This window comes from Phoca vitulina, unplaced genomic scaffold, assembly GCF_004348235.1.
Source record: "Phoca vitulina isolate PV1807 unplaced genomic scaffold, GSC_HSeal_1.0 scaffold19, whole genome shotgun sequence".
NCBI classification, from domain to species: Eukaryota; Metazoa; Chordata; class Mammalia; order Carnivora; family Phocidae; genus Phoca; species Phoca vitulina.
In genome coordinates this window covers 34861421-34874277 of record NW_022589722.1, presented here as the reverse complement: position 1 = coordinate 34874277, position 12857 = coordinate 34861421, and the positions used below count along the sequence as shown (strand labels likewise).

General features: G+C 49.7%; 1 protein-coding gene across 1 annotated transcript; it reads right to left on the bottom strand.

Annotated features, from left to right (window-relative positions):
* Positions 1-6332: 6332 nt before the first annotated feature.
* On the bottom strand, positions 6333-12034 carry ACR (acrosin). The gene is made up of 5 exons (XM_032416939.1): positions 11958-12034; positions 10774-10980; positions 10256-10539; positions 7510-7655; positions 6333-6963 (listed from the first exon to the last, which is right to left on the bottom strand). The coding sequence occupies exons 1-5, from the start codon at positions 12032-12034 to the stop codon at positions 6433-6435; spliced, it is 1245 nt and encodes a 414-aa protein (XP_032272830.1). The 3' UTR covers positions 6333-6432.
* Between the last annotated feature and the right edge of the window lie 823 nt (positions 12035-12857).

The following is a 12857-nucleotide window of genomic DNA, read 5'->3' as shown; positions in this document are numbered from 1 at the left end:
GCAGGGCTCCGTGGGCGGGGGCTTGACCCCACGACCCTGAGCTCATGACCCGAGCCAAAACCAAGAGCCAGACGCTCAATCCATTGAGCCACCCAGGTGCCCCCAGCATTTGTGGTTTAAAACAGTGTTATAGTATGTCCTTCAACACCTCTGCTAAAGATGCTCGTGGTGTAGTATACATTTATTATGCGTATCTACAATTTTGATGTTCAATATACAGAAAGTGAGAGTGGGGACACTCCTGGTTTTGCTCTTGTCAGATTTCTCAGGGTCTGGTGTGAACTGATACAGTGTTCCTGCATTGAGTATGAATTAATCAGTTAATTTGCAGACAGCTAAAGAAAATATTTTCAAACTACATAGGTGCTTCCTCTTTACCTCAAATGGGTTTGCTGATTTAAGAAGAAAATCTGAGAAAGAAGCTCTGAATCTGTTCAAAAGTCCAGTTTTATAAGTAGATTTATTCCTTTATCAGATGAAGTAATGCTAATTTTACTAAGAAACAAAAACAGATTTTAGGTATTAATGAATCACTAACTCTAAAGGCCAGTTTATTCTAACATTTTGTGGCCTCTGTAGAATTTGTGATCACATGAGTTCTGTTTATCATCTTCAGTGTGGAAAAATGTTTTGGAAGTTCACTTCTGGTGGATTCTGTGGTCTTCTGAACAAGACCTAACAGAGAAGTGCTGTTTGATCTTTTTCAAGAGCGCCCTGTCCTGTAGAGCTCACAGAGTACCTGGGCGCGTGCGGCAGCGTTAGGAGGTAGCAATCACAGGCCTTGGATAGACTCACACTAAACAATTTACCTAGAGGAGATAGCAGTGGTATTAGAGAATTTATTTCCTTTAAAAAGAACAATATAAGGTTTGAGATGATTGGAATGCTCATTAAATCTTGGTCTGTGGCAGCAGTCAGCTAACATTTGGTTAAACTCATAGGATCCAAATATAATTTTCAAATTTTTATATTTCCACTATTAATTTGTTCCTTCCTTACTTTCTCATAGATGGATCTCTCATGACTAGAGTAATAGCTAGCCAAATGCAGAGCACCACTTTTCTGAACAAGGTTGTTTTCAAAGGCTTTGCACTAAAGAAGAAATGTGTAGAATGATTTGTTTTATTTGCTTTTAGGAATGTTGACTGTAATTTTGGAAGTGGCCTATATTCTACAAAGTGGTCTTAACAACGCTGTGTTTATGTGTACAGTACGTACCTTCAGGGTGAGTGACAGTGTCTCCGTGACTGAGGATGAAGGAGAGCTGCAGTGATAGGACAGCCCGCTCATCATCATAGAGCTACGTCACAATGACCGTACTGTATTCACGAGAGAACATTTTCACTGCTTTAAAATAAAGCAACACTTAAGTCATCTTCATCGAGGAAAAGTTACTGAAGTGTGGATTCTTGTCTCAGAAATTAAAAAATCCAAAATTAAATTAACCAATTTTATATTCCTGGCATACACAGCCTGAAGAATCATCTGACCCCAGCCACACTCCCGAATCTGTCTGAGCATGGAATTTAGCATCTTTTTGGCACAGTGGCACACATTTGCCTAAAAAGGTCGGTTCAGTGACAGCTCAAGCCAGCCAGGAGAGATGCAAGTGCTGGCTGGGTAGGTCCCACCCCTGGGCTCTGCATTGTCTCTCTTCTTCTTTATGAAAATATCATGGACATGAATGAATTCTCACTGAGCACGCAGATCAAAACTAGGGTTCTCTAGAGCTTCGGGGAGAAAGAATTAGTGGGGCAAGATCAAAGCATACATTGGAAATAAACCGTATAAAGGTCAATAAGGTGGCACATGATGCTTCTTGTGAAGGGCAAAACTATCATCACCCTAAAAGTGGAGGATGAACTGACTGTGGGCAAGTTGTTGACTTGTGCTAATTTGGGGTTTTTTAAGTATCTTTTTAAAAAGTAATCTCTACAATGCAACATGGGGCTTGAACGCAGGACCCCAAGATCAAGAGTCACACACTCTACTGACTGAGCCAGCCATGCACCCCGAGGATTTTGTTTTAAATATAAAGTGTTCTATTTGGGTGTAGTAACTTCAGCAGACAGGGAAGCTCTGGGAGTTTGGATACTTTGGAATATCTTTATATAGGATAGACCTAGCTTAATGGAGAAATTGTTCTATGACTGTTGCTATCGGTATGTCTTTCAGATGTTTTCCATTGATGTTTGTGATGCTTGAAAAATCCAAATTCTGTTTGAATGAATTTAATTTTATGCTTTTTTCTCTCTACCTCCTCCTTTCCTTAGGTGCCCTCCCACATTTTGCTACTGTCAAAAGTTACTGCCCCATTACCTCATGATAAATCTTAACTATATTCATTTAGAATGCTTTAAATATATTTATAGACTACACTTGTGGATAAAAACCCCACACATGACATATTATTACACACCTATAAGAATGGCTAAAATTTGGGGCACCTGGGTGGCTCAGTTGGTTAAGTGACTGCCTTCGGCTCAGGTGATGATCCCGGGGTCCTGGGATCAAGCCCCATGTCGGGCTCCCTGCTCGGCGGGGAATCTGCTTCTCCCTGTCCCTCTGCCCCTCCCCCTGCTTGAGCTCACTTGTGCTCTCTTTCTCTCAAATAAATAAATAAAATCTTTTAAATTTTTTTTAAAAATTAAATTAAATCAAAAAGACGGAGCACACCGAGTGTTGGCAAGGAGCTGGAGGAACTGGAACTCTCAGATACTGCTGATGGGGATGTAGAGTGTTGAAACTGCCTTGAAGACACGTTTTGGCAGGTTTTAAAAGTGCTCACCGTACACCTACCATATGATCCTGCATGTAGGTACTTAGCCAGGAGATATGAAAGCATATGCCCACACAAAGACTTGTGTACAAATGCTCATAACTGCTTTATTTCTAATGACCTAAAACTGTAAAGTCCATCTCCTGGTTAACAGAAACAAATTGTGGGGTAGTCACATAGTGGAGCGCTGGGTGGAGGCAAGGACTAGACACAAGGACTGTCCAGTCCACAAGGACTGGAACACACTGCCACAGGGATAAATCTCAAAATGACTATGCTGAGTGAAAGAAGCTAGACCAAAAAAATGATCTGTAAGTGGAAAGAACCACTGGTACTATAAAATTTTTTAAAAATGCAAACGGATACACAATGAGAGAAACAGAGCAGAAGTTGCTAGGGCCAGGGAGGGAAGGGGCTGGAGGGATTACAGAGTGCCCCAAGGAAGCCTTTGGAGGGATGGACAGGTTCACTATGTTGATTGTGGTGCTGGTTTCCTGGGTGCATTCATATGTCAAAACTTACACCTGCCATGTAACCCAGCCATTCCACTATCTGAGTACCTACCCAAGAGAAGTACACAGGCCCAACCATAGTGACCAGAAGCAGGTCACTGACGATTCTTTACCAAGAATGTAGTTTCTGCAGAAAACTCCATTAAGCTAATTTCTGTTTCTTGATTAGTTTTCTACACATTAAAGATGAACTACCTCCATTTTTTCCACTTCCATTTAAAATGTACTAAAATTATATTCATTGGGATCAGTTTTTTCCTTGCAAATATAAGATTTCTTATATTGAGGGTGGCTCAGTCGGTTAAACGTCTGCCTTCAGCTCTGGTCATGATCTTAGGGTCCAGGGATCGAGCCCCTCATCGGGCTCCCTGCCCAGTGGGGAGCCTGCTTCTCCCTCTGCCTCTGCAGCTTCTCTCTGCTCATGCTCTCTCTCGCTATCTCTCTCTCTCGAATAAATAAACAAACAAACAAATAAATAAATAAATAAATCTTAAAAAAAGATTTCTTATATTGATCAAATTCGCAATTAGAACTTGTGCCTACACACATCTTCGGTCTGTTCTTCCCGAATGCTCAGGAGTCAGGCTTTTGCCACGTGCACAGGTTTAGCCACCGTCAAATCATTTTGTTACTGTTCCTAGCAATAAAATTCATTATGAATTCTGTTTTTTAGAAGAATACTTATCATTTGCCTAAACCATCCCACAGAGAAACGGTGAGCATATCCCTCAGTTGCCTAGGCGCCCCTTGGTGCCGGCTCATTGTACAGCCCGTCCAGGTTTCCCCGTTCTTCTTGTCTCTGTGTGCAGCAATATCTGCTCCGGGACCTGTCAGCCATTGTCAGGGTTAGAGTATCCACAGGGATGGGAAGGCAGATCAGAGAGTCTCACTTCACTTGTCAACAACTTCATTCATAATTTTAAAAATGAAAATTAGAACATCTATTAGTTTTGCAAAAATCAGTGAATTTGATATAAACCACTATTGGCTTATATGTGGGGAAATGGGTACATTGAGGGAAAGCTAAAGCGGGGGCTAGATAACCCCTCCCAGGAAGGAAATGTGGCACTATATCTCGTAAGTACCCCTACCGCACAACATAATTTTGAGAAAGTGAGTCCCTGTGTGCTAATACGAAAATAACTCTAATTTGCTAAATGAAACGGGAAGTCAGAGTAGTATGAACAGTGAATAAATAAGAAGGGTATTATACATATATATATTAGTGGGCATGGAAAGTTTCGGAAGACACACAAGAAACCATCACTCGATTCTGCAGGCTCTACCCAATCCATGGCCTCCCATCAGTGTTCCCTGAGCATAAGCCCTGTCTCTCCAGGAAAGAGACCCAGCGTCAGCTACAGATCACAGGCCCAATGAGGAGAGAAGGGAAACACTAAGGACAAGGATTCGAGCATGTGAGAGGACAGAGTGCCAGGAGAATCCGTTCTGGATCCTGGGAAGCTCTGAGGAGGAGGGATGATCTGTAAGTGGAAAGAACCACTGGTACTATAGCTCCTCCAAATTTGTCCCACATTCCCCACACCCACCCCTGCTCCCTAGCCTGAGCACATCTTGCCCCACCATTCCCACCTGTAAGCTCAGGGTTCAGGACTGCCCAGGAAGGGTGAGGGCAGGTCCTGAGTTGCTGCCATGGCTGTTTCTACTCTTTGGACCATGTGGCCCATAGCTTGGTTTCTGTCTCACTCGGTGACTGACATTGAGTTTTGTTCAGTGTTTAGAGGGTACCTGGTGTCTGACCCCAGGGTACAAAGCTTATGTACCCAGTAGGGAGATTAAGAAACTGACTTTAGAAGAGACAAACCAAAGCCAACAAAAGGAATCATGGACATGCCAACTCTAATCTTAGTAATGTTGGCTCTCAGTGAAGGCAGATAAAATTTGGTGTTTTTATTTTATCAAATGTTAATACACTACAGAGCTATGGGCCACCCAGATCAATTTGCAAACCCTCTTAGGTAACCTAGGCCTTCCAGGGCTCATGAGTGCACAGACAATGTACACCCGAGTGCCCATGAGTAAGTATAAGGTTACCCAGCATCTCATCACCAGTTGGCTCTAAATTAGAGCCCACATCTATAAGCATGTATGGCGTGTCACACTCTGCTCTGAAAGCTTCACATCTGTCCTAATTTCATTGTCACACAACCCTCTGGCCATATTCCCAAGGCCACATAGCTGATGAGGGGTAAAGCAGGGGGTTTGTTTGAACCCAGACAGACTGATGAATCCTGAAAATAAAGACTCATGGCTGCTTCATCAGTCCCTGTTGCAGCCCCAGCAGGAAAAGGACAGGGTCCTTGGTCTTCCTCACCCAAAGTTCTTCCCTCATGCTCCTGTACCCTCTGCCATCTGTCTTTGCAACCAGAACATAGGACCATCTTGCACTTGAAACATGTGCACACAGCGAACAGGTGAACAGGTATGAGACTGTTGCTTGTTGCAGCAACTGCCCAGCCAGGAGCCCAGGGGTTTCTTTCTGGAGCCTGCCATCTTTAATCCTCAAGTGGCTAATCCAGCATTTAGGCTTGATCTAGGCCCTGACCAGAGTGGGCAGTTGACCTGAGGCCATCGAGATCTCTTTCTCAGGAATTCACAAATGGACATAAGCAATTCTGGTTGAGGGCAGACCCCTGCCTGGGGTTGGCCATGTGGACTGAGCATCAGATGGCCACACTACAAAACTTCAGACTGGAGTCATTCTTCCAATGGACTCAGACCCACACCCCTCCTTCTGAGTCAGCTCACCTCACAGAAGTGCTCCAGGGCCCACCTGCACTGATTTAATAAGCAGAGACTCTGAGTGTGAGATCCAGACCATACCTGGCCTGTTGCCCCAGATCACCTTGTTCCAACTTCAAAAATCAAGATTTAGGAAACCACAATTGCCACTGACATACAAGCAATTCCACCTTGTTGGAGGGTGACAGAGGGAGGACAGATTTGCTGGGGGAGGGTTTGGATTGAGTTGGGGAGAGCAGGTAGGAAGAAGTCCAGAAAGCATCTCTTCATGGATATATATTTTTTTTATATATCTATATTTATATTTATATTTATTTATTTCATCTTTGTTTTCTTGGGAGTAAAGGGCTCACTGGGTCTGTTGGGAGTGGGGTCGGATCAGGAGGCGGCGGTCAGTTCTGGGAGATCTGTGGTCTCCATTTCGTAATACCCCTTTGCGTTAGAAAACGTCTTCCCCTTCAAGATCTCTGTGAGTTGCTGTAGTCGCTTGGCAAAAGAAAGTACTTGGGGAGGTTTAGTGATAGGTGGGGGAGCAGGTGGGGGTGGGGGTGGAGGTGGGGGTGGGGCCGGGGGTTTGGGTCGAGGTCGAGGTCGAGGTCGAGATGCAGGGGGGCTGGGAGGAGGTCGAGGAGGACGTTGGAAGTACCAAGGAGGGCGAGCAGAAGGGCGGGCAGAGGGGTGTCTAGCCGGGATTGCTTGAGAAGTCGGATGGGGAGGGGTGGGCAGTTGAGCCATGTGCAAGGCATTAGAACCGATCTTGGAAGCAATCCAGTTCAGATAGGGCCAGGTGGCCGTGTAGACTCCGGGGCGCTTAGCTCGGGCACAGCCTACCCCCCAGCTTGTGACTCCCACGACCACATAGGTGTTTGCCACGTTGTCTCTGCACATGAGAGGCCCGCCGCTGTCCCCCTGCCCAGAAGGACACAGAAGTCACTCTCTGTCTGAGCCACTTTTCCCCTGCCCAGAAGGGCCATAGGCTCTGGAAGGACAGTTTCTTCAGTCACATGGCTTCTCGCTGCCATGAACACAAGTGGTGGTGGTAAACTTTGAGTTGGTATCAACAGCTTCAGGGGGATGTGAGAAGGGGATGGATTGTCACGGGTCTCCTTGCAGTGAGGAGGGAAGATAAGCGACCCATGTGTCCATGTGTGAGGCTTTATGCATGCATGGGCATGTGTGTACAAGTAGATTTGAAGGTTTTGTATTCTGGTGAGGAGAGGTAAGCATTCTCTTCCAGGGTAGTGTTCGGGTGGTATGATCTCTGTGTCACGGTGGGACACAGCTCTCTGTGCGGTGACTGGCTCTTTGGAGGGGCAGCAGGCATCACCTCCCATCCTCACTGCTACAAGATGGGGCCAGGGAAAGGGTCACTGAAGCAGGGCCCTGGCGGGAGTGGAGTTCAGGGATTCACAAAAGAGGTGCTGGCAGGGAAAGGGGCGCCCGAAGGGAAGTTACCTGGCAGGTGTCGATCTTGCCCTCAGGGTACCCTGCACACACATTGGTTGAACGAATGCGCCCGTTGTACCACTGGGTGGAGTTACATAAGTCGAGGTCGATGAGGTTCACACGGGCCTCCTGCAGTGTAGGTGCGATCCTGTAGGCTACAGCCAGGCGGCTCAGTGGTCAGCGATCACAGAAGACACGTTCTGGGAAAGCCCTGCCTCCTCCCTCCACGGAACCCCCATCATCCTGAAATGCTCTACTTCAACCTAAAATCCATGAAAGTCAATGCCCCTGGCCTCTCCTCAGATAATTCTGAAGGATGTGGGGTGGTGGAGGCATATGCAGGTGAAGAGGAGGGGCAGTGCATGGAGGATGAGCAGATGCGGCTGCAGGAATGTGTGTTGATGCCAGATGATTATTCACAGCTACAGCCAGGATGTGTCACCTCATTTACACCCCACAGTGACCCCCTGTGTTAAGCACTGTGACTCACCTTGCCTCCAATCAAGAGCTTGGAGCACCACTTGCCCAACATCCTGGTAGGGATGTGGTGTGGCTTGGATTCGGACCAAGGTTTTCCTCTCTACACTCAAATCCAGGACACACATTTCATTTCCCCACAGTACGGCTCTAAGTCACCCTCCGTGCTTTTTATCCCCCGTTAAACCCCTCAGCTCAGTTCTGGGCAGGATCTGCTGGAGTTGGGCAGGTGAGTCCCTCCCCACGTGCCTCCCACCCATTTTGAAGTTACAGAGAAGGAGGAGCTGCAGGATGGCCTCCACACACACAGACCTGTCAGGGGCATGGGTGCTTGGAAGAACCGGAGGGCAGGTCAGAACATCCTTTACAGCCCCAGAGGCTCCATCATGACCTTTGGGTTAAGAAAGGCCCAGCCCGGGCTATGATTCCATCAGCCAACCTCACACCTGGCTATAGGGGCAGCTATCCCCTCTTCATCCAGTGGCCTCCCCCCACCACAGCAGCACCCACAGCCTGGTGAGTGGGTCTGAAATCGCCTGCATCTGGGTGGAGAGGTGGTGGCTCACACTTGGAACATGGCGGTGTAGGCCAAGTGGGAAGCCAGAACCAAGTGGAGCGAGTGGCTGGCGCTAGGCAGACAGCTGACCGTGTGTTTGTGTGGCTTGGACTCCGTCTCCAGTCCCTTCGGGTCAACTTTGCGTGCCACCCGAGCAGGGTTAGTTTTGTACTTGCACTGCCCCCAAGGCAGGGGTGACATGGAAATGACCACCACAACAAGCCCGGTCGCTTATGGTGACCTTTTAGATCTATGGAAGAGCCAGATGACCTGGAAGAGAACAGGGTTTTCTCAATCCCAACACCTTGGCTTTAAATGCTAAAAAGTCCACAAGAACTTGAAATTCAATAGAACAGGAGGACTACCCCAGAAGCATATGGGCTTAAGGAGGAGGTAGAAAAAGGAAGGTCTGCAGAAATGTCACAGAAGTTTGGAGGCTGGGGATTTCTTTAAGACTTGGCCTTAATGGTGGGGGGTGTATTCACCAGAAGATGACAGAAATCCCACTAAGTTGAGGAGGATTCTAGAACAAAAGAGGCCTTGTGTGATGTCCAGGGTGTAGCTGGGAACCTATAATCCTTTTGAGCGATAGGATAGCAAAGGTGGCGGTAGGGGTGGGAGTGTAGATGGGAACCCTGAGATCAGCCCCCCCAGGGACTACAAGAACCCTGGGACACTGCGCACATGTTTGGGTGGGTGGGCAGAGCAGGGTAGGCTGGGGGGCGGGACAAGAAGAATGCTCTAGAGGCCTCAGCAGAGCCATGGACATCAATAGCCAGACAGGTTGATACCCCAGGCCGGGGAGGGAAGGGCCAGCAGAGGCCAGTGAAAACAGGGGTGCCCGGGAGGAGAAGCAACCCAATCAGAGAAGGGGCCAGCCTTGAGAGAGGGAAGAAGAGTTACAGGAAGCGTACTGAAACTACCAGGGTTTTGTCACCAGAAAAGGCTGAGTTTTGAACCCCAAATGACTGAAGTGCCTTGAATTAGGAGCTCTCAGTTTTCCATTATCAAGGGACAGAAGAGCTTTCAGTCTCTCTTCACATCCCCCGTGTGACTGGGTAAAAAGTCCATGTGGTCACCTGTGGAAAGCTGAAAGGCCTAACCTACTCGTCAAACCCTTGCTGCCCACTGCTGACCTGCCAAGAAACCTGTCCCCTCTCTCCAGAGAAAATGAAGTCACTCGGATGGGGAGGGTGGATTCTCGCATTGTGACCACCAAGGGTGGGAAGCAGAGGTTCACGGAGGTCAGGAGGGCTGGGCTCTGGTGTCTCAGAGCTCAGAGACCACGTGACATGGCCCTTCCACTCACAGATGGGGAAATGGATGTCCAGAGAGGAGAGGAGTTGGCCCACAACCACAAAACCCCATCTAGAGCTCTTCTCCAAGTGCCGTTTCAGGGGACAATCCCCCGTTTCCAGAAGGTAACAACTGGGGTTCCAGGCCCCAGATAGAGCCACAGCCCAGACCCCATTCAAAAAATGCCCAGGTTCTCCCGTGGCTGCATGCACTCTTCCGTCCGGCGACCACACGAGCCGTCGGTGGTGAGGCCGTGGACAGGGGACTCGGCCGCCAGTGTCTCCTGCTCCAAAAGGGGACAGTGTCCTGCATTCTGGTGGACATCACCACTAGGTACTACATATGGCCCCTGCACTTCAGAGACCACTGAGGGAATGACCAGCGGCGCCCCTACCCCTATGAGAGCCCCCCCGCCCCCGTACTCACCTTTCTCTTTCAAGAATCCCCAGCCAACCACCCAGCAGGCCTGGGGAACTCTAGGTGGGCCCGCCCTAAATTGGGGCAGGCAGCCCGTTCCGATGAATTGCCCACAGGGAACGGGAGGGGTGATCTTCATGAGAGCGATGTCATTGTGCTCTAAACTGGGGATGTATTTCTCATGAATGATGATTTTCTCGACATATCTCTCCTGTTGAGGCGGCTTCGCTGGCTTATCGTTCCCATACACAATTTCCCTTGCTCCAAAAATCAGTCTCCAGTCATATACTTTTCTGTGGGCACAGAAGCAAGCCAGGTCATCCTCAGAAAGGACGGGCTCGACATAAACCTCTGGTGATCATGACCCTCAGAGCCCTCCCCCAGCAAGGGCCTGGGCCCACCCACTCATGGTCTGGTTGCCACAAGGCCCAGAGCCCCGGGGAGACTGCGCACAGAGAGCCCTGGAGAACATCCCTTTCTGGGAAGAGCCTTTCTGAAGACCTCCCTCCACGCGCTCCCACACGTACTTTTTGGAGACGAAGCAGTGGGCAGCAGTAAGCAGCCAGTGGGAGTTCAGCAAGGTGCCTCCGCACGCATGGTACCTTCGGTTATTGTGGGATGTGAAGACCTGGAGGCTGACCATCCAGGGCCAGGCCCCGATTGTGGCATCCTGCCCTCCGATGATACGGCCACTCCCCGGTGGGTTCTGCCTGAACCGTAACCCACAGGGGCCTCTGAGGAGAGACCAGGGGCACAGTTCAAACCAAGCAGAGGCACAGCCTGTCCTCACACCTGCACGATGGGGGAAGCAGGGCTGGGGGCTGGGCAAAGTGGGGCAGCCGGGGGTGTGGAGGGTCCGAGGGGGAGCTGCTGAGGACAGGCGCTGTCAGGGCGGGAGGGAGGCCGGAAGCTGCAGGCTCCACGAAATGGTTTTGAGGAGTATGAGTTCTGGGGTCTTGCGGGTGTAGCCACAAGGCGAGGAAAGAAGGGGCCATAGGAAGCAGGACAGATGATAAGGGCCCTAGAAATATGGGAGATCCCTAGGCAGAGGGGGAGGCTAGAGGTGGAGATAGAGAGGTGTAATGGCTTGAGGTCTTTAGAGCCAATTCTGGGCGGGAGACTCAGGGAACAGCCACAGGGGTCTTGGGGCTGCAGGGTGAGGCTGGAAGGTGGCAGGAGGAGGGAGAGTAGCCAAGGCAGGTCCAGTGGTCCCAGGTGTGGGGAGCAGCGGGGGTCCAGGGGTGGAAGTTCTGGGAACTGGGGAGAGGCCACAACAGTTTGGGGGTACCTTGGGGGCTGTCGGAGTCTAAGGTGGAGGGGGACCCTAGAAGAACGCCATGACAATACCCTGGGGTCTTTGGGGTCAGCCGCAGGTGGGGCCACCTCAGTATCTGTGGGAAGAAAGGGGTTTCTAAAAATTGGGACTTGATGTTCAAGAGGCAGTGAGGTCAGTCTCTAGGTGAGGAAAGGGCCCCAGGGTCTGTGCTATGGGAGGCATAGGAGCCCAGGGGTCAGCCCTGGGGGCTCTGGGCTGATGAAGCTGGGAGCAGGGATGGTCTGAGCTGGGGATGGGGGTCACACCTGTGAGACCCAGGGGACTACTAAGGCCCAAGCTTGGCCTCCTCCCTAGCCCTGGACAGAGGGAGTCTGGGTGGGGCTTGCTATTCAGAAGACACTCTTTCCATCCCCCGGAGGTGTCCCTGACACTTACTCACACGTGGCGTTATCTCTGGCAACCACAGACGCTGCCAAGACCAGCAGAACGGCAGTTGGCAGCATCTCTACCATACTCCTGCCCCAGCCTGACCTGGAAGCCCAGCGACCTCACAAAGCTCTGTGGCCCCCTGACCAATCAGCATGGCTACCTCCCCCCTCCCCCACCCCAATAGCCAGGCCAGGCAGGAGCCCTTTAGCTTAACAGGTTCAGGCTGACACAAGATCCCAGCTTTCTGTACAGGCCCCCGCACCCGTCGGGTGATGGGGGCTCATATGCAGCCCCTCCCTCTGTCCCAAGGCCAGGGTCTTCATTCCCAGTGACCCTTCGAAGGTTCCGTATCATCTGCGGATCCAGTTTTGTGCAGTTTCAGGGTCTGCCCCTCATGCAAGCTGCAACCACAGTTCCTGTTCCAAATCATGGGCTGAGGGGCAGCTCTGTCCCTCTGTGTCAAGATGACGCAGCATGTCAATGGTCACAGGGTGTCAGGCTCACAAGATTAATCGATCCTTAACACTGTGTAGGGCAAATTGTCTTTCCCTCTTCCAAGTACATACTATCAGCACACTTTTCAAAGAGCCATTTTGAATTTCTCTAATTTAGGACTACAAAGCCCACCTTTCTATTCACTGCTGAGTATCACAAGGTCTGGTGTTTCCTACCTGAGTGTCTCCAGAGAGTCTGGGACCTACATGCAGCAAGGTGTGTCTCCTATATTTGAGGGTCAGGAATTCTCACCACAATCACCTGAATATCCTGAGGTTTCATTTCTTCTGATTGTCAGGAGACAGCATCTCACCTACGGGAGGATGACAAATGCTCACCTCACATACGTGCATGTTAAGAAGTTTCACCTTCCGGCGCCTGGGTGGCTCAGTTGGTTAAGCGACTGCCTTC

What these genes read in the sequence shown, in the direction of transcription:
- ACR (XM_032416939.1), bottom strand. Translation starts at nt 12,034, where the DNA reads ATGGTAGAGATGCTGCCAACTGCCGTTCTGCTGGTCTTGGCAGCGTCT. An exon ending in CACTGCTTCGTCTCCAAAAA is followed by an intron (nt 10,540 to 10,773) that starts GTACGTGTGGGA and finishes CTGTGCCCACAG; the next exon opens with AAAAGTATATGACTGGAGAC. An exon ending in GCAAGATCGACACCTGCCAG is followed by an intron (nt 6,964 to 7,509) that starts GTAACTTCCCTT and finishes CCTTCTGGGCAG; the next exon opens with GGGGACAGCGGCGGGCCTCT.